This window comes from Myripristis murdjan, chromosome 18 (genome assembly GCF_902150065.1).
Source record: "Myripristis murdjan chromosome 18, fMyrMur1.1, whole genome shotgun sequence".
Taxonomy (NCBI): domain Eukaryota; kingdom Metazoa; phylum Chordata; class Actinopteri; order Holocentriformes; family Holocentridae; genus Myripristis; species Myripristis murdjan.
Genome location: NC_043997.1, coordinates 5,142,665 through 5,166,196, shown reverse-complemented (window position 1 = coordinate 5,166,196; position 23,532 = coordinate 5,142,665). Strand labels below are relative to the sequence as shown.

The following is a 23,532-nucleotide window of genomic DNA, read 5'->3' as shown; positions in this document are numbered from 1 at the left end:
GTGTGACATCTACTTTTATATAAATGTCATGTTGTTCTGTGTTTTATCATTTCAGATGATTTCTTCCCGGCTTCTCCTGCTGTTCCAGTCGCCATCAGCTTGTCTGTTGTCTTCCTGTGTGTCGCTGCAAAATCAGTGAGTAACACGTTCATTTTTCTTTATGTCAGACCATCACATCTCTCTGATGGTTATATTGATTTGAATGATTCACATTTTTCATGAATTCCATTAACTCCAAAACCTCAGTAAAAATACCAGTGTTTCTTGTTTACTGTACAAAAAAAAAAAAAAAAAAAAAAATACTTGTGGTAGGTGCACCTTGATCAGTCAACCAGTAGAGGGCGTATCTTTAAGGATCAGTTCTTGTCAAAGTGGCCTGGGCTCTTTGCTGCCTGTCATCACCTCTCTGCCTTTATCTTATTTGTCTCTCTACTGAGACTAGAAGAAATAGGGCAAATAAAAAGAAAAAAATCTTGATAACATTGTTATGTCAGAATTTCTAAGAAAAGGTTATAATTATTATAGTGGTAGTCAGGTTATAGTTATTTCATACTGAATTATATTCCCATGCCATCATTCAGCCTCTCTGACAAACATGTTTTCAGCTTCATGTTTTCATTGAGCCTGTATTTTCTTCAGTTTGGTGCCTTTTCTCTCCAAAAGACAAAACTCCATCAACACAACAGGTTTTAACATCAACTAACATTGTTTCCTGTTTCTGTTTCACACACAGAGAGAGAGAGAGGAGAACAAAACCAAATTTCAGAGGAACAGTAGCTGGGTTTCCATCCACCTATTTCTATTCCCATTTTCAGAAATTGCGAAAAAAAAAAAAAAAAAAACTTGGATGGAAACGCCAGGAATTCGAAAAACGGCCGAAAATTCGCAAAAAAGTTTTTACGCTTGGAGGGGGTGGATTTCTCAGCGTATCGATAAAAGAAAATGCGACTTTTTGCTGTGGAAACAGGTTTTGCGAATAAACGATGACTGGACCGGATACCACGTCACACTTCTACGCTACAGTCTTATTATTAGTTATTGTTACTATTATTATTAGTCTCTTATTCCTTATTTAGGATGGTTCGGTACGAAGTTAGCGCTGCCAAAATAGTAAGCAGACTTCTCCCAAGAGCCGACAAGTTCAGCAGGAATCTGTCCCTGATCAGCTGTTGAGTGTCAGCTGAGTGTTTGTTGTTGTTCAGTCGACACACAGACACTATCTGATGACATCATCTCACAGCGCACTCTTCTCCCAATAATCGCCAAACAAAACTAATGGAATCAGGCATAAATTCGCATTTTCTTTTGCGCATTTTGACAAAATTCGCCCAAAAATTTCGATATATTTGGATGGAAACCCAGCTACAGACACTATCTTATGGCATCATCTCACAGCGCACTCTTCTCCCAATAATCGCATAACAAAAGTAATGGAATCAGGCATAAATTCGCATTTTCTTTTGCGCATTTTGACAAAATTCGCTCAAAAATTTCGATATATTTGGATGGAAACCCACCGGGATGAGAACAAGAAGACACGTAGAAAAATACATGAGAAGGAGGGAGACAAGACAGATGTCAAAAAACAAAGACAGCAAAGTAAGACAAATATGAAGACCTAAGTTTTCTATTTATGGACAAAAACAACCTGAAGTGGAAAAAGGACTATTTTGTGAAACAACTACACGATGAAGACAATAGACTGGAAAACAAAGATCAGAGTCGAGCTGAAGGAGCTGGAGGAGGAGGGACGAGAGAGAGAGGAAGACTCAAGCAGAAGAACAGCAGAAAGCAGGCGTGGCGCGGGGGGTGGCTTTTGGGGCTTAAGCCTAACTCATTTTATCATCCTATACGAAAAATGTGCATCTTGTGGAGAAGAAGTAGCGTGTCAATTTTTGAACCGATTTTTTTGTAACTTATCAAAATGAATGGAGAATGAGCCCAAACAGGCTAAAGAACCACAAACTCCAATGGCAAGGCAGTTAGAGTGTCTGCATGCCATCCAGGAGGCCGGAGGTTTAATTCCCGGCCTCCCGGCCCAAGCCGCGGTTGTGACAGTTTGCTGCCGGTGGGTTTGGAGTAATTAGCAGTTTCTTTGTTGATATATCGCTTTATACTCACCGTGACGAGCCCTAACCTTTAGGAGCCGCTTACCGCTCTGTTCTGTCGTGAGTGTGCCCGACGTCGTCACGTAAAACTGAACTGAAAAGCGAACTGGTGAGTGTTTGTTATGTTTGTAGCCGCTAGCCTAGCCATCTCCATATATTTCAAAGGGACTGTTAGTCCTGTGGCTAGCGCTACTTATTGTGTGTGTATTTTGACTTAAAAGTCTGGTGTTGAGTGCTTATATTGATTTGAAATGAACCGGAATGAATGTCAAATCAGAGATTCTTGTATTGCATTGCATTATATTGACAAATGAAAAGATGTATTGATGCATCTTGCTTTTAATTGATGGTTTTTACTGTAAATACAATGTTTTTCGATGAGCACTTGAAGGCCTGAAGTGTGACTTCTAATGGTGAAAGCAAAGCACATGTTGGGATCTCTAAATACTGTTTGCAGTCTATACTCAAGATGCAAGAATTGTTAATTTGCAACTTCATGGTTATACAAGCCTTTCATGTTCCTAAATCCATCCTGATTCAAACCTTGTGGGATCAAGATCATCCTAATTAATGTCACTAAATGACTCCAACTCTTGTCTAATCTCTAATCTCAGTAGATCTATAATCACGACTTTGAAATTTAATCCTACCTGATCACTGAAGTCCTTTAGGAGGAGTGTTGAAAACCTGAGCTGGTGAGCCACAGCCAACAGCAAATACATGATGTAATACCACGTTATCACCACTAGGTGGTGATCTAGAGCTGCCTTGAAGTGAAGAACAGAGGCTTTGATGAGTTAAAAAATGAAGTCGCTTTATTTCATAGAACAATGGACCACAAAATCACAATCCAGTTGATCTACTAAAAGGTCTTTACAATTTCAAAAAAGAGCAAAATATTACAGTATTTAAAATTGCATACAAAAGGATTCAAAATAACACATTCCTCAAAAATATCACAGTTTGTATTTATGCATTTGCACAAATTTAATTGACCTGAAAGTGCTTTAACAAATGGCAACAATCAGCTGATAAAACCTGCAGCCTTTCAAATTGTGCCATGATGAGCACTTTATTGTTGTTTTTTATATTATCTATTCACACAAATAAATTCAAGGCACTTAAGTTAGGACTTAATACACTCTACAAACTGCTGGGTTAAAAACAACTCAATTTGGGTTATTTTGGTAACCCAGTGCTGGGTCAAAAAGGGACCGACCCAGCACTGGGTTGTTATAACACAGCACAGTTGGGTTATTGGTCTGACCCAGCATGTTGGGTTATGTTGGTCTCTTGGTCTAACTCAGCCAGGAGATGACTTTCATCTGCTCTAAATGAAGGACTCTTTTTCCCATGCATGGAAGCTTAAGGACCGCACACAGGGAGATAGCAACTTTTGGAACGAACATGGAAACTGGATTTCTGCGCCAAAGGATTGTTGAAAAGTGAAGTGGTCGATCCTGCAGCTGCTTTAGAGAGATCAGGAGTGCTGCGTTTAGGACTGCCGATGTGCGACGGGATGAAGCCATGGCTTGGGCTGCGAGGTGGAAGACCGCCGTCCTGTCTATATTTTGGACCCTCACTCTGGGAGGATTCGATGAAGCATGGCTGGTTCCTGAAGGGTGACAGACTTGGCTTTGCGTTGCTGTCATTGGCAAACATGCCAGTGTGTGGACTGCAGTTGGTGGGACTTTGCGGTGAGGAGCTGGTGTTGCCATTACCACTGATGTGCGGGACAGAATTAGGGGCCTCGGTGACGACAGACTGTTGCCTGTTCAGCTGTTGATTTTGCATCTGGTCGTTGGCTTCAACGCGCGGCTGTGACTTGGGTTCAGCCGGCTGTTTCAACCTCTTTTTTGAATCCAGAAGCAGCAAGTTATCCTCTGTGCTAGCTGCACTGTCACTGGAGGACCTCCTGCTTGTTGCTGGTATCGGTGTGTGGCTCCGTTCTGTGTGAATTCAAGATAGAGGAACTGTCACCACTTGTTTCAGTCCTGACAAAACTTTACAGTCAACGTGTGGTCTGTCATTGTCTTGTAATACAGGATTCTGTAACTTTTTCACTTCAGAGAAACTGAGCTCACTTTTCTACCTTCACATTTACTAACATTTTTTATCAGTTGGGGTCTATTTTAACCTCCAGAAAACTATTGCAATAAATAAAATTGTTTATGTGTGTCTTGTTGATGACACTACAGGTGTGGCTCTGTTGTGTCCGGTCCTAAAGCAGAGCAAAGGTTTTTTGAAAATTAGAAATGCCATGTTCTAGTTCCTCAGTGTCAAAAACAACTAAAACTAATGTGAGTAAAATGTTGATATATCTCATATGTTTTATACAGCTAAAGAGGTCTGAGGTCAAACTGACCCCAAGGAAACACCAAAGGGTACCAAATGCTTCCAGGACACTGAAAACATACCATCATGTTCAGTTTATATTCACCCACTTGCCCACATTAAAGTCATTAAATTTGAAGCAAAACAACAACAAGTATTTAGAGATGTCAAACACTGAATGGGTTAAAAACTGGACAGGAAGGTCGAGTCCAAAATGCAAAGTAAAAATGAAAAATGAGCTGTTAAAGCTTGTGCAGGTGAATTTGTAGGGAAAAAAAATTGACCTCAAATTTGCACCCAGCTGATGTTCATGAACTCCTCCACCCACATGCACACACACTCAAACACACGTGTGTGCTGCTGATGTCCGGGGGTGGGGAACAGGGGTATGTGGGGTGTGCACCACTATTTGCAATTGTATTTGTATTTGTTCTGGGGCAAAATAATTTGAAAAAAAGTGGACGTGGCTTAAACTGGAGGTAATTTATTATTATTTTTAATTGTTGTTTTTTAACCACAAATAAAAATAAAATGACTGAAATTCCTGCTTATTAACACTATATAGGTTTAGGAGTCCCACTCTAACAACTATGAATGCTGCATATGGGTCATTCCATGTCATTCCACCAAAGTTTCAGGACATCCCACGCACTTGGGTCTCAAAAAATTCTGAAAAATTCACCAGTTGTTCCTTATTTATCCAATAGGCACACTGTAAAATTTTAGTTCGCTCGGATGGATAATTTTTGAGATACGGCCATTTGTTGAAATGACATGGAATGACCCCGATCAAAAGAAATGTAATATAATTTACATTTTTTATGTACAGAATCACACTGTTTTTTTTTTCTTCTTGTGTTTTGTTTCTCAGCTGAGCCCACGGGAGGCTCTGAGGCTCCCTGCTAAAGAAACATAAAATATTCCTGACTTACCAGCTTCCTTTGGCATTTTCTTTGTGACAAAAATTCCAACTCCAACTCCAACTGCAAGTGATAAAATGCTTGAAACAATAATGCCAACCAAGTATCCTGTGCTTTTATCTGACAAGAAAGAAAGGAAGAGAGAAAGAAAGAAAGAGGAAGTAGCATTAATTTGTATTCCCATGATATGATACAGCTGCTGCCTACCATTAACACATTACTTAGTTCTTGCATTTTTGCTTAAATGTCCCCTTAAGTAGCTTCAAAGTTAGAAAACCCATTATTAAACTCCATCACTCTGATACTGAGGGACATATTCAAAGCCAAGTGGCCGTTGTTTTCTGCAGCATCACATCAAACAGAAAAGAGCTTCATGTCCTGTGCATCATTTATAGACATTTCCCTGGGATTCAGCAGCATGTGTTTGAAAAAAGCTGGGCCACTTGACGCGAATGCACCACTGATGTGGCAGGTGGGTGTGCCTTTAAACACTTGAGGTGTGTGTGTAATGTGAGTTCTTCAGGTTAAAGCAGCTAAGTGATGGACTCTTACCTGGTAACTGGAAATTGATCTTCATGATGTTGTTGATCTGCGGTTGACGAATTCTGGCGGTGAGCTTTCTGTAAAGGAGTGGATAAACTGAGTCAAGGATTCATTTCTACCCGCCACACTGAGTTGGCTCTTGTTCCTCTCAAAGACCTTGAAACTTTTTGTACTTCCTCAGCAACATTTGATTGGTGACAGAAGCAGAGAGTGACGCGTTTTATATTTTTTTTGTTTCTTTGGAATAAACAGAAGAGGAAATGGGTAGTTTTTGTGAGCAGTGGCAGCCGCTGTGGCTATAAGATGAAATAAAGTGATGCAGCACCTATTTAGGTACGACAGAGAACTGGGGTCATTGTAGGGAGAAAAAAAATGCAGCCGGGGCAGGATGATAATATTCAGAGGTGAAAAAACTGGGGGGGATGTATGTAACTTTCTCGATAAAAATCCTGTGCATATATCCTATTTAATCCGATACAATCCCATGTAATCCTATGTATTTTTGGACTTGTATGCTGAAGCAATGATTCTCAGATGCTTGAATAAAGGATTTTAATTTAATTGAATGAGCTCTTCTCCTGCATTTTACTGCATTTTATTTTGCACTTGCCATGTATAAGGCCTGCAGCTGATGGCCTCAACAAATTCTACTTTGACATGGGATTCAGGAACAAGGAAATCCTGCTGATTTATTGTTTTCTTCTCAAAGATTGTTTTCTTCTGAATCAACCCAAGTCACTGCAATGTCTCTTCAGAGTCCAGATGCTGAGGAGGAGATTGTGATTCTGGACTCAAATCATCAGGATTTCCCTCTTACTAAATCCTTCCCACTGACCCTCGTACGCTGCCGTACTTAGGACCAAAAATGTGGATGAAATGGGAAAAAAAGCGCCTTAGAGGTTCTCACTTTCAAGTTAAATCAATGAAACTGAACTAACCTGCTGCTGTCGCTGCTCTGGACCTTCACTGTGCTCGTCACTGTATAGCACTGGTTGACATCAGGGTTTCTCAGGGTTTCAGTTGAATGTGTGCCTTTGATGACTTTGCCCTGGTCATTCAGCCACTCGACCTCAGGCTTTGGCAACCAGCAAACCTCATACTGTAGGGTCTCTCCATCGCTGGTGATTGAGATTTCAGACTGAGACGCTTCACCTATAAAAAAAAACAAAAAAAAAAAATGAAGAACAACACAAGATATTTCCTGTCATGTGTCCTGAATGGGGAAGTTATAATGTCTGTAATCGCTGGGGAAGCTGCAGTTTCAGTGCCATACATACAGTGCTGCTGTCAGATGTTTTAATTTGTACATTAAAATCGTTCACATTACATACCCACAGTTAGGTGAACAGTTTTAATGATTTGTTGCGTAGAGACGATGCGGCAGCGGTAGATCCCCGTGTCACTGGGCTGCACATTGGAGATCATCAACGAGATGTTTCCGTTTTTCATCTCTGTCATGAACAGGTGTGTCCTGAAGACGTAGGCCGGGTTCTTCATCTCGTGTGTCTCGCAGCTGTCACGGTAAAGGTAGACCACCTCCGGTTTCAGGCCCTCCTTGGACCACTCCACTGAGATGTCCTCTGTGGGGGGGATCTCACAAGGCAGCACGACGTTTTCACCGGCCCACGCAAACACCCTCACATTTTTCTCGGTTTGTCCTGAGGATGAAAAGACACAAAGAAGACACATCTTCGTTGACTTTAGGGGTTTGCAAAGTCAGAAACACTGGGCCTACCCCTGGACAAAGCTCAGAAAGAGGTGCCTCCTTATAGCTTAACTCAAAACCTGGATGTCTATGGACAATTTGATCCAACGATGTGATCCTATAGACATCCAAAAACTGAGTAAGATATCCTAATATCACTGCTCAAGACTCCAGGTTTGTAAAATTACCCAGAACTATCTGTGAACAATCTCTCTAACCAAATAAAAGATATGTAGGCTTTTCCACAGCTTGAGAACTAATTGAAAATCTGCTTGTTAGAAACTCCTGATGACTTTTTTTCAACTCTTTGCCTCTGAGCGTCATCTCTAGATCACACATTAATCCAATACATACTTCAAGTCCAATTTAATTCCCATGTCATCTTGCTAAATAGCCTGCTGTAACGGTGTTTTTTATTCATTTCATCGTTCATGACTGCGAACTAGGTTAGGTTAGGTTAGGTTAGGTTAATCTTTATTATCCCGCAAGGGAAATTCATTTGGTCAACTTTCGCACTTAATTGCTACAGCTATGGTATTAGGAGCAAAAAAGACAGGAAGGTGACAGTACAGACATAAAATACACAAAATAAGCACATTCAGCCAAACGTAATTTGTATGAATAAATGAATACATATCAGAGAAAAGCACTTAAGAATTTTTATCTGTTGTTATATAGCCTAATTGCTGTAGGCACAAATGACTTGTTGTACCTTAAGGTCCTAATAGTGCGTTGCAGAATTCTGCCTCTTGACCTATTACCAATCTGGAATTTCTGGTGGAGAGCATGGGTTGAGTCGTTTAGGATTTGATCTGTCTTTTTAAGGATGAGGTCATTGTATAATTGGGCTGCAGATACCTGGTTAATTCCTTTCGTCTTGCTAGCCCTTTTGACCATACGTTGGAGCTTGTTCTGGTCCTGTACATACATGTTTCCAAAGGCACAGATAAGGCCGAAGGAGAAGACACTCTGTAGGAGAGCTTTATGGACATCTCTAAGATACACCAGTCCATCCTAAACTGCTTCAGTTTACCAAGAAAATACATCCTTTTCTGCATTTGTTTGGTCTTATTTAGAGCACATTCCTTAAAAGTAAGCTTATTGTTGATTACAACACCTAAATATTTATAGATAGATAGATAGATAGATATACTTTATTGATCCCAATTTATATGAGCAGACCCTACCGACTCTCCGTTTATCTTTGATAAGGGAACTGCAGTCCCCTTTTTGCTAAAATCAATGATCATCTCTTGTTTTCTTTACGTTTACCTCAAGAAAGTTGTCTATGCACCATTGGCTAAAAGGGGTCGGACTTTAAAAACCCTACTATTGCTGTATCATCAGCATATTTAAAATACTAGGGGCAGAGAAGCTAAACATGAATACAGACTGGAAGAAAACACATCATGAGGGAATGAATCCATCACATACTTTGCAATGAGAAAACAATGGGCAATAAAAGACAGTCCTACTTACGAACAACAAGCTCCACTATCGATTCTCTGCCCAGTGAAGGGATGAAACATCTGTATTTTCCTTCATCAGAGAGTTTCACTTTAGAGAGTTTCAGTGAAACGTCTCCATTCGTCAGTTTGCCCAGAGACAGAGATGTTCTGCCCTCGTAGGACGGGTGTTTTTTATGCTCAAGCTCCCAGCCGTGACGCCACTGAAGGACAAGTCTGTGGTCCAGGTCAGGTCTAGTCCACTCCACTATCATGTCAATAACGTCCACAGCAGGGTCCAGGTGGCTTGGCAGGATGATGTCATCACCAACCATCGCCACTATGGGCTGAGGAGGACCAATCAGCTGAGACTGACCTGGGGAGAAATAGGATTTTTTTTCAAGCTCATATCTTTCATGTCATGAATGAGGGAAAGAACAGGTCGGTGTTGTTTCTGATTCCTGATTTCCCTCCAGGAGAGCCACCATCCCACCCCTGTCTCTACACCATGCTGACCACCTTCAACAAGAACACACTCACCAGGATCACACATGCTGACATACACACACTTTGACACTTTCAGAACAGCGCATCTCTTCAGACATGAACTGTGTCACATCTGGTTGGTGTTGTCCTCTGTATGTGTAACTGCACAGCTGAAAATGTCGGCAGGAAGTGTCTTAAAACTGATGCAGTGAGTCTGTTGTTCTGACAGTTAACCCGGAAAGTACAGGAAGACACAGTGTGAAAATGCACAAACCCACACACTGTGGAAACAAACATAAGAGGTTGTGCACAGTGGTCTTGACGTCTGATAAAATCGACCTGTGTAAATTATAATGTTGCTTTTGTTCAACAGAAACAGGCCAACTCTCTGAAATAAATGACAAACTGCATCCAGCCTCATTCTGATCCACACCTTCATGATCCAAGAAATAAATTAAACAATAAAATAATCATGATGAGAACAATCTGAGGAATGTAAATCCTGTTTGATACATGTTTGATAGTCATGATGCTAATCACTGATCAACAATAGCACTCTGCTTACCTTCACACAGAGACAGGCTGAACAGCAGGAAAAGGCATCTGAACAGAGGAGATGGTGTGATCATCGCTGCTCATGCTGTTAATAACCAAACGTCTGAGAATACAGGGGAAAAAATGATAAAGCAGCCCGCTGTCTGGAAACAGAAGTGACTACTATAATCACAGTTTTCCAAAGATTAAACATCTGATCAGGTCCAAGCAGTGCAACTTGTTTTAGTCCAGTCTTATGTTCAGTTTAACTCCACTTTTGAGACTCTCACAGGACCAAAATATCGTGTCAACATCGTGGTTCCTCTTTCTCTAAATGCGGAAATTACTTTGTGGTGGAGGGAAAACACGAGTCAAGTCACAACAGTTCTCTTCCCCTGGCTGACTGACTGACTGTTGTTCTCCTGGTCTCCTTGTTGTCCCACTTATTCGCTCTAAAGCAGGAGAAGCTGCTTTCAGTTATTGTGCTCCTGGCAGATGGAATGCCCTTCCAAATGGTGTTAGGGATGCACCAACACTTAGCTCTTTTAAAACCAGACTGAAAACAATTCTTTTTACTGTTGTGTTCAACTAGACTGTGATATATCATTTGCTGTTATTCCCTTTGTGTGTGTGTGTGTGTGTGTGTGTGTGTGTGTGTGTCCCTGTTTTGCCTGCTTGTCTGTTTTAATTGTTTAACTGTTTTATGACATATATATTTATTTATTCTGTATTCTCACATGAGAAGCACATTGTGCTGCTTTTTGTATGAAATGTGCTATATAAATAAATCTTCTTCTTCTTGTAATTCCCATTTGCACACTGAGTGGCAGACTACAGATTGTGCTGCATTTAGCCAGAGGACATAAAAACAAACAACTAGTGATTACAGTGTGTGTGATGTTGCATGTAATCACAATAATGACAAACATGCAGGAGAAGAAATCAGCACATTTACCAAATATATGAATGCTCTTGCTGCCTTATGCAACAATGCAGTACATCAGTGTATACAGAATCTAGCATCACACCATATACAGAGAGCAAAAAAAAAAATTGGGTGTGTGTGAGTGTAATATCCTGTATGTAACCACAAACTTGCAGTCACACACACGACCAGGAAATAGGCTCATATACCAACGAGGCCAAGGAGGCGTTCTTTGCAAAGTGACCACATCAGTTTTCCACTGAACTGAATTAGAACTGAATCATAAAATGCAAGAAAGACAAACAACCTAAACAAAGCATTTGTAAATAACTGTTTACCCCGAGCACAAAGACTTTGAAATGTATTTAAAGAGTAAAATCTTCAGCATTGAGTTTTTATCACCTGCTGAGAAAAGTGACAGTGTGAGGACACCGAGTGGAAAAAAGTAAGATAGATAGATAGATAGATAGATCACAGCCTTTACATACACAGAAACATACAACCACATTGCAACTTACAGATATACATGCAGACACATAAACACATGACCTTCATTCCCCACCTGCACACACGTGTCACACACGCGCACGCGCGCGCACACACGCTGGAGCTGGAGGAGAACAGCTGTGCTCGTCATCTGAACAGTTTTGAGTTTATCTTTGGAAAACTGAACTGTGCGCTGAACACAAGAGTGAATGGGTAAATTGTATTTGTGCTTAAAAAGTGTGTGTGTGTGTGTGTGTGTGTGTGTGTGTGTGTGTGTGTGTGTGTGTGTGTGTGTGTGTGAGAGAGAGAGAGAGAGAGAGAGAAAGAGAGAGAGAGAGAATCATTTAATGTCGCTCTCTAAATGTCTTAATTTCATTGATCAGAGGAGAAACTTTTCTTTTCCTCTGGTTACTCAAGTACAAACAAGCGAGTTCATGACGTCGGCCGACGTCATGAGCTGCAAAACCGTCCTGCTGCATTGCAAGAGTCAGCTGTGTTTTCAGACAGCGGGCTGCTTTTTCTCATTGTCCTCCCTGTATTCTCAGGCGTTTGGAGCAGCGATGATCAAACCAGCTCTTCTATTACCCGGATGCCTGTTTCTGCTATTCAGTCCGTCTCCGTGTCAAGGTAAGCGGTGGATAATTGTCTTGTTTGTTTGTTTTTTTGTTTGTTTTTTTTTTTTTTTTGTCTGAGTAGGAAGCAGCATCATGACCAACATCAAACATGAAGCAAACAGCTTTTACATTCCTCACATCGCCCTCAGCATGATTATTATTGATGCATTTCTTTATTTATTTGAGTTAATTTCTTGGATCATGGAGGCGCGGATCTGTTGCAGAATGAGGCTGCGTACAGTTTGTCTTTTGTTCTAGAAAGTTCTCCGTTGAACAACAATAACATTATAATTTACACAGGTCTGTTATATCAGGGTGTGCAAAAAAAGTTGTTAATGTTATTGTATCATGCTGCTACCAGTGTGTGTGTGTGTGTGTGTGTGTGTGTGTGTGTGTGTGTGTGTGTGTGTGTGTGTGCGTGCATTTAAAACCTGAAGCGCTGGTGTGTGTGTGTGGGTGTGTGTTTGCGGGTTGATAGTCAGACCTTATTGAACCGGTTTTAAATCTCTGCACTGTTGCACGACCAGAGGAAAACCCGAACCCGAAGTGACCCAGTTCATATCGCAGTAGCCCTGCTGTTAATAAAGTCTTACAGCCAAGAGGGAATTTCTCACCAAAGCGCATGTCTATTTTGTGGTTTTAAAACTTGATAAAAAAAAAAAAAAAAAAAAAAAAAAAAAAAAAAAAACTGGCCTTTTTTCCAGCTGATTTCAGTGATAACTTCCCGTTGAAGACAGTACTTTGCCAAATGTGTCCTTTCTTGATTTTGCTGCTGACGTCATCAACCGCATGTTGTTTGTGTTTGCAGAAGAGTGTGTGATTGCAACGTGCCAGTCATGTGTTTCCCAGCTTCCTGCATAGCTGTGCATGTTTGTGTGAGAGTGGACTTAAGCTATTAGGAAGGAGGGCGTTGGTGGGTTTTAGTGGTTCCACGTACGCATTTCCTTCCTGACTCTCAGAGCAGCTCAGTTCATGTTTTTGTGGCTTCCACCTCTGATGAGTCACTGCACTCAAATACCATCTTCAAGTTCACGCCTGCTGGCGATGCTGCAGTATCAACTTCAGTTTTGGTTCAACAACTCAGCTTCACAGATTCAGTGTTTCTATTTCTGAGTTGAAACCGCATTGAAAGATACTGACAAAGATGTGCTGTGATGCAGAAATAACAGGTCAGTTGTTAAAATGGGTGTCATTACCCTTTAGTAGCCTTAACAGGCTGAAGGGTCTGAATGTCACTTGTGACATACATGCAGCCGTGTGAACTCTACGTTCAAGTCATGAAACTCGTACACACATGATTCGAGAATATTTTTATTGGATTCAGACGGCAGGTCACATCAAGCCTCTTGTATTGCGCCGTGTAAAAAGTGCATTTTTACACACAAGGTGAACATTTTCAACTTCCTCAGAAAAATCCAACCTCTGTTGTAACTCCTTGCCGATGACATCGACATCAGTATCGGCTTCAAAACTTAGTTTGCAGTCATGAACAGTGAAATAAATAAAACACAGATACAGCAGGCTATGTAACAAGTTAACACGGAAATTGAGTTTGACTTGGAGTATGTTTTGCTTTACCGTGTGATCTAGAGGTGATGCTCAGAGGCAAAGAGTTGAAAAAAGGTCATCAGGAGTTTCTAATAAGCAGATTTTCAATTAGTTCTCGAGCTGTGGAAAAGCCTACATATCTTTTATTTGGTTAGAGAGATTGTTCACAGATAGTTCGGGGTAATTTTACAAACCTGGAGTCTTGAGCAGTGATATTAGGATATCTTACTCAGTTTTTGGATGTCTATAGGATCACATCGTTGGATCAAACTGTCCATAGACATCCAGGTGTTGTGTTTACTATAAGGAGGCACCTTTTTCTGAGCTTTGTCCAGGGGCAGGCCCTGTGTCTCTGACTTTGCAAACCCCCTAAAGTCAATGCGGATGTGTCTTCTTTGTGTCTTTTCGTCCTCAGGACAACCCCATGTGAAGGTGTCTGCATGGACCGGTGAAAACGTCGTGCTGCCTTGTGAGATCCCCCCCACAGAGGACATCTCAGTGGAGTGGTCCAAGGAGGGCCTGAAACCGGACGTGGTCTTTCTTTACCGTGATGGCTGCGAGACACACGAGATGAAGAACCCGGCCCACGTCTTCAGGACACACCTGTTCATGACAGAGATGAAAAACGGAAACATCTCGTTGATGATCTCCAATGTGCAGCCCAGTGACACGGGGATCTACCGCTGCCGCATCGTCTCTACTCAACAAATCATTAAAACTGTTCACCTAACTGTGGGTATGTAATGTCAACGATTTGAATGTACAAATTAAAACATCTGACAGCAGCACTGTATGTATGGCACTGAAACTGCAGCTTCCCCAGCGATGACGGACATTATAACTTCCCCATTCAGGACACATGACAGGAAACGTCTTGTGTGGTTCTTCATTTTTTTTTTACAGGGGAAGTGTCTCAGTCTGATATCTCAATCACCAGCGAAAGTGGCAGTGATGGAGAGACCCTACAGTGTGAGGTTTGCTGGTTACCAAAGCCTGAGGTAGAGTGGCTGGATGACCAGGGTAAGGTCATCAAAGGCAGAGACTCCACTCTGAGAAACCCTGATGTCAACCACTGCTATACAATGACGAGCACAGTGAAGGTCCCGAGCTCCGACAGCAGCAGGTTAGTTCAGTTTCATTGATTTAACTTGAAAGTGAGAACCTCTAAGGCACATTTTTTTTCCATTTCATTTCCTTTTTTGGTCCTAAGTACAGCAGTGTGCAAACGTCAGTGGAGAGGGAAAAAAATTACACAACCAGGGAAGGAGGAGTAATAATACAAGAAAAAAAAAACTAAAAAAAAAACTAAAAAAAAAAAAAAAAAAAAAAAATCAAGTTTAAAGTTATAAATTTATAAGAAAATAACTCAGATAAATGTTTTTTCTTCTCCTCTGGGATTTAGTAAGAAGGAAATCCTGCTGGTTTGAGTCTGGAATCACAATCTTGTCCTCAGCATCTGGACTTTGAAGAGACATTGTTGTGATTCGGGTTGATGCAGAAGAAAACAATACTGTGATTCTGGGCTAAATCCCATTGCAAAATCACATTTCAAAGTAGAATTTGATGAGGCCATCAGCTACAGGACTGGTACACAGCGAGCCTTGCTCCTTGGCTAAAAAAATGAATTTTTTTCTTGTAAATGTGTGAGCTTTTTCTCAGAAACTTACCACTTTAATCTCAGACAACAGTCGTAAATTTCTGACTTTGTAGAGGAGTAAAATGCAGGAGAAGAGGTTATTCAGTTAAAGGTTCTTTATGCAAACATCTGAGAATCATTGCTTCAGCATACAAGTCCAAAAATACATAGGATTACAAAGAATTACATTAAGTAGGATACATGCATAGGATTTTTATCGACCAAAGTCACACACATCCCCACATGAACATTACATTTGTCCGGTTGCTCATCCACCAACTAATTTGAGCGACAAAGACGCCCTCCAAATTCAGAATCTCCAAAATTCAAAAAATGCGTCACTCCCTGTTTCTGTTGCTTGCTACCAGACATAAGACGGCGATTGATTGAATCAGGGGCTATTCATGAGAAAGAGCTGCAGAGTATTGCTTGAGTATAGAAAATGTGACCATAATTGCAATTGGAAAGACAAAAACTATCATTCAATAAGCAGAGGCAATCAAAGGTGAGGTAAACAGGGAGTAATTCCTGTAGAAGATGGTTTTTAAATCACAAATGTGAGGAAAATCAAATGTTGCTGAGGAAGTACAGAAAGTTTCAAGTTCTTTGAGAAGAACAAGAGGCAACTCAGTTGGTAGAAACAAATCCCAGACTCAGTTTATCCACTCCTTCTTTACAGAAAGTTCACCGCCAGAATTCGTCAACCGCAGATCAACAGCATCAGGAAGATCAATTTCCAGTTACCAGGTAAGAGTCCATCATGTAGCTGCATTAACCTGAAGAACTCACATTACACACACCTCAAGTGTTTAAAGGAACACGCACCTGCTACATCAACGGTGCAGTCTTTGACAAGTGGCCCAGCTTTTTTCAGAGTATCAGAGTGATGGAGCTTAATAATAGTTTTTCTAAATTTGAAGCTACTTAAGGGGACATTTAAGAGAAAATGCAAGAACTAAGTAATGTGTTAATGGTAGGTAGCAGCTGTATCATATCATGGGAATACAAATTAATGCTACTTCCTTTTTCTTTTTCTTTCTTTCCTTCTTTCTTTCTTTCTTTCTTTCTTGTCAGCTAAAAGCACAGTGTCCTGCACAGGATACTTGGCTGGCATTATTGTTTCAAGCCTTTTATCACTTGCAATTGGAGTTGGAGTTGGAATTTTTGTCACAAAGAAAATGACAAAGGAAGCTGGTAAGTCAGGAATACATTTTATGTTTTTTCTGTACACACAAAAAATGTAAATGATATTATATTTCTTTTGATTTGCAGAATTCATAGTTTTTAGGGTGGTTCTCCTAAACCTATGTAATGTTATTAGTAAGCAGGAATTTCAGTCATTTTATGTTTATTTGTAGCTGAAATCCAACGATTCAAAAAAATAATAAATTACCTCCAATTTAAGCTACACCTTTTACCAAATCTGAATCCGAATTATTTTGCCCCACAACAAATGCAGATACAAATTGTGGTGCACACCCCTGCCCCCCACCCCAGACATCAGCAACACACACATGAGTGTGTTTGAGTGTGTGTGCACCAGGGTGTAGGAGTTCATGAATATCAGCTGGGTGCTAATTTGAGGTCTTTTTTTTCACCTCATTTTTCATTTTTATTTTGCATTTTTGACTCGACCCTCCTGTTATCTCAGGGGTCAGTTTGAACCCATTCAGTGTTTAACACCTCTAAATACTTAATGAACATTGTTGTTGTTGTTTTTACTCCATATTAATGACTTTTCCTAATTTAATGGGTGCAAGTGGGTGAATAGATGTCTGAGGTCAGTTTGACCTTTTTAGCTGTATAAAACATATGAGATATATCAACATTTTACTCACATTAGTTTTAGTTGTTTTGGACACTGAGGGACTAGAACATGTGATTTCTAATTTTCAAAAAACCTTTGCTCTGCTTCAGGGCCCGGACAGTACAGAGCCACACCTGTAGTGTCATCAACAAGACCCACATAAACAATTTTTTATTGCAATAATATTCTGGAGGTTTAAATAGACCCCAACTTATAAAAAATGTTAGTAAATGTGAAGGTAGAAAAGAGAGCTCAGTTTCTCTGAAGTGAAAAGGTTAAAGAATCCTGTAGTCTATTACATGTAAGACAATGACAGACCACACATTGACTGTAAAGTTTTGTCAGGACTGAAACAAGTGGTGACAATTCCTCTATCTTGAATTCACACAGAATGGAGCCACACACCGATACCAGCAACAAGCAGGAGGTCCCCCAGTGACAGTGCAGCTAGCACAGAGGAGAAGTTACAGTTGGCTAAACCCCAGTCACAGCAGCGCCTTGAAGTCAATGACCAGATGCAAAATCGGCAGCAGAACAGGAAACTGTCTGAAGTCATCATAGACCCTAACCCTGTGGTAATCAACGGTAATGGCAACGCCAGCTCATCGCCACAAAGTCCCACCGACGGCAATCCACACACTGGGATGTCTGCCAGTGACAGTGATGCAAAGCCAAGCCCGTCACCCTTCAGGAACCGCCCATCCAGTTTCCCTACTCGTTCCAAAAGTTGTCTCTCTGAGCGTGGTCCTAACCGTCCATCCACGCATCGGAATAAGAGTGCTTCATTTAGAGACCAAATTCGCTACAGTGCCCTGGTTGAGTTAGACCAAGAGCAGTGGACTTTTCTGTCACAAGCAGAAACCTGATGACCTGAGACCGAGCAGGTGTCCTCTCCACTCGTCCAGACCGAAGGAAGTGATGTGACTCACATGTTCTGGGCTGTTTTTACATCTTTTTACAATAATGTGAGGGTTTTGCCTGCATGAACGGCTTCAAACATCCCCAGGGCCACATGGTGGAAGAAATAAATCAGTTTACCGGCCTGCATGCACAGATTCAGATCTGTAATGCAAACTGATTCATAAATCCATACGTTAAAGTTGAACACAGTGATGTTAACGGCATTAAAATTGTATTGGAATCATACGGTACAGTTTACAAATGCAAAGGTACATATCTGAAATTCAAGGGTTCGATATATAAATCTGTGGTTGGTTTTCATGGATTTATTTTTTCTTCCATCCATCATTTTACCATTTTCTACCGTGGTAGCACTAAGAGTTGGCATGGTTCTTGTTTTGTCCATGAAAAATGTAAAATATGGCTCCAATAATCCTTTGGCGTGCACCTTGGCAAGACATAAGGTGTTTGACCATTTTTGGCCACTTTTATTCCCTTTAGCGGACAGCCCAATTCACAGCAAAGTGAAAAAAAAAACCTTAAAAAAAAAAAAAAAACTTAAAAAATAATATATTAAAAATGTTGTGGTTTTTTTGCTTCTATTTTTCATATATTTTGATGTTTTATTATCTGTTACAAGAGAAATGCACCAACGTGCTGAGTCACTGTGGTGTTAAAGTGAACATAGTTTGGCTGCTTTGAATTCAGAATCTCTTAAAAGAAGGGAAATAGTGAATTTATGTTCTTATCTTTATTGAGTTACGTTTTGAGGAAGTTCCTGAACTCTGATTGTGCTTCTGCAAACTTCTAATGTAAGTCTGAGGACGTCTGAAGCTTACGTTTTTTATGCTTTTCATTTCTTTTCTTCGTCCTCTTTTAAACAATTTTAAACAATGTACAGAAGAATTCAGCTATGAAAAAACTACAACTACAACAGAAAGATGTACAATAAGGTAGAAAATGAGAAGAGGCACATGTGAAATTGGAAAGCTTAATCAACTTGATGCAGGCGGAGATCAAATGTTGCCTGTTTGTGAAAAGCTTTAGAGTATTTATATGAATGTTGTATGACAGTGCCAATGAGTTTTTAGTTTAGTCGTGGCTGAGTGGTTTCTGTGTATTAAGTCATAACTTAAGTGCCTAAATTATTTGTGTGAATAATGATAATATTAAAAACAACAATAAAGTCCTCATCTTGGCACAATTTGAAAAGGCTGCAGGTTTTATCAGCTGATTGTTGCTGTTTGTTAAAGCACTTTCAGGTCAATTAAATTTGTGCAAATGCCTAAATACAAACTGTGATGTGCTACAGATTTATATTTGTGAGGAATGTGTTATTTTGCATCCTGTTAAATATAGTAATATATTTTGCTCTTTTTTGAAGTTAAGTCCTTTTAGTAGATCAAACATTTTGTGGCCATTTTTCTTTGAAATAAAGCAACATCATTTTTTTTAACTCATAAAAAGCCTTTGTTCTTCACTTCAAGGCAGCTCTAGATCACCACCAAGTGGCGATAATGTGCTATTACATCATGTATTTGCTGTTGGCTGTGGCTCACCAGCTCAGGTTTTCAACACTCCTCCTAAAGGATTTCAGTGATCAGACAGATTAAATTTCAAAGTCGTGCTTGTAGATCTACTGAGATTAGAGATTTGACAGGAGTTAGAGTCATTTAGTGTCCATGCCCCCAAAAAAAATTTAAGCCATTTTTTCAGACAGATTTAGGGGGATATCTCATTTCTCATTGTTTTTCTAAGTTCTCACCACACCTACCTTTGTGTTTTTGACATAAATCTATCTATCTATCTATCTATCTATCTATCTATCTATCTATCTGTGAGTCTCTGTCTGTTTCTGTTTGCCTGTCTGTCTGTATAGATAGATAGTGTTGTGCTGATGAGCAAGATACTGAACCCCTCAATGCTCCTGATGGACAGCTAGACACCTTGCATGGTTGCCTCTGCCATCAGTGTGTGTTGAGTATGAGGCAAACATTGTGAAGCACTTTGAGTGGTCAGTAGACTACAAAAAGCACTTCAATAACTACACAGCAAAAATGCTTTAATATACTGATCTTTAATGCTGTATGTATGAGAATGGCAATGGCACTAATAAAAATAATAACTAATAAAAGAATTTTAAAGTCAGTATGAAAGCTGACCGGCCGCCAATGCAGAGACTTTAAAGCGGGTGTAAAGTGCGTAAAGTGTGTAAAGTGCGTAAAGAGTGTAAAGTGTCAGTATTTGTCCAGCAGAACTTTGAACTGGAGATGCAAATAGCACTTATAGGACGAGATTGGACACAAGAGCTTTACGTTACGTGGGTCAATTTTACAAATAAAGATATAAGGAAAAATTAGTTTTGCCACTCTCACTGAAGCAGAAAGGCACAAGATTAAAATTACAAGTACACACAACATAAGACAACTGGCAAAAGTAACAGCAACAAATAAAGTGTAAAAAAAAAAAAAGGAAAAGGCTGAATACAGTGCAGTTTAAAAGACTTGTTTTTTTCTTGGTCACTACTTTTCTGTCATGTCTTCTTTTCTCTCTTTTCCTTTTCTCGTCATACTTTTGCCCTTACGCTGTATCTCGATCCCTGTGTGCAAACAGAAGCAGAGAAGAGTGTTTAAGGTGAAATTCAGATTTGCTGTATAAGCACTGTTGGAGCTGCAGCTTGACAGAGCTCAACACACACAGCAGAAGATGGTGAAGCTCCAACATTTTTACATTGAATTTCTGCAGAAATGCGCACTTCTACATATATGAAGCATTTCATTTCAAAAGCAGACTAAAATAATGTGTGAAAAGTGACATTTCTGACAAACTGAAGTGAAACCAAATTGATAATTATTCATATTTTCTCTGCGGTGCCACAAAATATAAAAACATGTATAGGAACATTACATCATATATCACAATGAAGAGCGAGTTAATTTATTCTGGTTTTTATGATCAAATGTTTCATATTACTGTAATCATCAAAGAGCCATGATGGTAGTTTGAACTTAAACAAGGAGAGGAAAAATTACTTTGTGACTTACTGATTACTGCCAAAATAAAGACAACTGCAATAATACACAGTATGACAAAACCCACATAACCAACGATAGCAACAGCATGATTAGCCGGGAAGAGATCATCTGAAATGATAAAACACAGAACAGCAGGGCATTTATATAAAACTACATATCAGCAAAACAAATTAAAACAAATTAAGCACTTATATGATGAATTACAAAAAAATATTTTTCTCACCTGGAACATGAATCTGTTTCTGCCTGATTTGCTGTATTTTGCTCTGCTGAACCCTGCAGGTGAAGCTGTTGCCGTGTCTCTTCTCCACAGTCACTCTGCTGCTGACAGTATAGAGGCCATCAGGACCTCTGACTGTCTCTGGAGCTCCAGCAGAGAGGAGCTTTCCCTCAGCGTCCAGCCAAAACAGCTCAGGCTCTGGGTACCAGCCTTTACTTTCACACTCTAAAACCACTCCACTGCTGCTTTTGCTCACGTTGAGGACAGGAGAGGAGGCAGCACCTGATGAGGAGGGAGACGAGGAAGTACACACTCAAGGACATACAGTATCATCAGTGTGAAGTACTACATACAGTTCAGCAGTACAGGCCTAGTAGGGGGTGAATTAATGATGCTGCTTCAATATGTGCTCTTTACACATTTAGACATTTCTATTCCTCAGAACAGCCACTAGGGGCAGACAAGCTACTCATGACCACTGACTGGAAGAAAACACATCATGAGGGAATGAATGCATCACAGGCAATAAACACAGTCCTACTTACCAACAACAAGCTCAACTATAGATTCTCTCTCCAGTGAAAGAATGTAGCATCTGTATTTTCCTTCATCCGAGAGTTTAACTTCAGAGAGTTTCAGTGAAACGTCTCCGTTCGTCAGTTTGCCCAGAGACAGAGACGTTCTGCCCTCGTAGGACGGGTGTTTTTTATGCTCAAGCTCCCAGCCGTGACGCCACTGAAGGACAAGTCTGTGGTCCAGGTTAGGTCTCGTCCACTCCACTATCATGTCAAAAGTGTCCACAGCAGGGTCCAGGTGGCTGGGCAGGATGATGTCATCACCAACTATTGCCACTATTGGCTGAGGTGGACCAATCAGCTGAGACTGACCTGAAGAGAAATAGGATTTTTTTTTTTTCAAGCTCACGTCTTTCATGTCATGTTAGAACAGGTTGTTGTTATTCCTGATTCCTGATTTCCCTCCAGGAGAGCCACCATCCCACCCGTCTCACACACACTCACCAGGATCACACATGCTGACATACACACACTTTGACACTTTCATAGCAGCAAGTCTCTTCAGACATTAACTGCATCACATCTGGTTGGTGTTGTCCTCTGTGTGTGTAACTGCACAGCTGAACATTTTGGCAGGATGTGGCTTAAAACCGATGCAGTGAGTCTGTCGGTCTGACAATGAACCCGGAAAATACAGAAAGACACAGTGTAAAAATGCACAAATGCACACACTCTGGAAAAAAAGATAAGAGGTTGTGCACAGTGGCCTTGACATCTGATAAAATGTAAATTATAATGTTGCTTTTGTTCAACAGAAACAGGCCAACTCTCTGAAATAAATGACAAACTGCATGCAGCCTCATTCTGATCCACACCTTCATGATCCAAGAAATAAACTAAACAATTAAATAATCATGATGAGAACAATCTGAGAAATGTAAATCCTGTTTGATACATGTTTGATAGTCATGATGCTAATCACTAATCAACAATAGCACTCTGCTTACCTTCACACGGAGACAGGCTGAACAGCAGGAAAAGGCATCCGAATAGAAGAGCTGGTTTGATCATCGCTGCTCAGAAGTTAATAACCAAATGTCTGAGAATACATGGGAAAAAATGATAATGCAGCTCGCTGTCTGGAAACAGAAGTGACAACTAACATCCACAGTTTTCCAAAGATTAACCATCTGATCAGGTCCAAGCAGAGCAACCTTTTTTAATACAGTCTTATGTTCAGTTACTAACTCCAGCCCACTTGATGACACCTTTGAGACTCTCACTGGGCCAAAACATCGTGTTGATGTCATGTTTCCTCCTCTAAATGCGGAAATTACTTTGTGGTGAAGGTAAAACACAAGTAATCTCACAGACTGTCACTTTCTACTTGTTTGCTGTGAACCAGAATAAAAGTTTCTGGTGTAAAGAATGTGATGTATTTCCTTAAGACCATTTAGAGATTGTAATTAAAGATGAACAGCAGCAGCCTCTCTCTCAAAATCAAATTCAAAAATGTTTTATTGACATGACACATAGGCTGTTGTATTGCCAAAACAGTCAGTCAGTCAGGTCTCTCGCTCTCTCTCTCCTCATACTACTGAATCCTACTGAGCAGCAGCCTCTCATCACTTTTATTGCATTTCTTCAAAGAGAATAGGGAGATCAGGGGGATCGCTCATCTTTTTTAAAAGTCAGTTTAAACTGTTTCACAGTTTTCTGTTGTCACATCAACACAGCCACCCACCTCAAAACCTCACACTGCAGTTTGTTT

General features: G+C 40.3%; 2 protein-coding genes, 1 long non-coding RNA gene and 1 pseudogene across 5 annotated transcripts; 2 read left to right on the top strand and 2 right to left on the bottom strand.

The window, feature by feature from the left end:
* Positions 1-451, top strand: part of LOC115377022 (butyrophilin subfamily 1 member A1-like) — a 1,818-nt pseudogene extending 1,367 nt beyond the window's left edge.
* A 2,639-nt stretch (positions 452-3,090) lies between these two features.
* LOC115376875 (uncharacterized) lies at positions 3,091-22,959 on the bottom strand. Of its 3 annotated transcripts, none has more exons than XM_030076689.1 (7): positions 22,769-22,959; positions 21,792-22,133; positions 7,237-7,563; positions 6,844-7,057; positions 5,915-5,982; positions 5,375-5,482; positions 3,091-4,057 (listed from the first exon to the last, which is right to left on the bottom strand). In XM_030076689.1, the coding sequence occupies exons 1-7, from the start codon at positions 22,830-22,832 to the stop codon at positions 3,474-3,476; spliced, it is 1,707 nt and encodes a 568-aa protein (XP_029932549.1). In that variant the 5' UTR covers positions 22,833-22,959; the 3' UTR covers positions 3,091-3,473. The 3 variants fall into 3 exon arrangements, with proteins under 3 accessions (XP_029932549.1, XP_029932551.1, XP_029932550.1); XM_030076691.1 differs by lacking the exon at positions 21,792-22,133 and adding an exon at positions 9,090-9,431; XM_030076690.1 differs by lacking the exons at positions 21,792-22,133; positions 22,769-22,959 and adding exons at positions 9,090-9,431; positions 10,107-10,409.
* Positions 11,986-18,968, top strand: LOC115376884 (butyrophilin-like protein 2). The gene is made up of 6 exons (XM_030076703.1): positions 11,986-12,113; positions 14,064-14,384; positions 14,552-14,771; positions 15,964-16,031; positions 16,359-16,478; positions 17,482-18,968. The coding sequence occupies exons 1-6, from the start codon at positions 12,047-12,049 to the stop codon at positions 17,955-17,957; spliced, it is 1,272 nt and encodes a 423-aa protein (XP_029932563.1). The 5' UTR covers positions 11,986-12,046; the 3' UTR covers positions 17,958-18,968.
* On the bottom strand, positions 20,068-21,387 carry LOC115376902 (uncharacterized). The gene is made up of 3 exons (XR_003929866.1): positions 21,250-21,387; positions 21,036-21,134; positions 20,068-20,590 (listed from the first exon to the last, which is right to left on the bottom strand). It is a non-coding gene; the product is annotated as an uncharacterized LOC115376902 (long non-coding RNA).
* Positions 22,960-23,532: the final 573 nt, after the last annotated feature.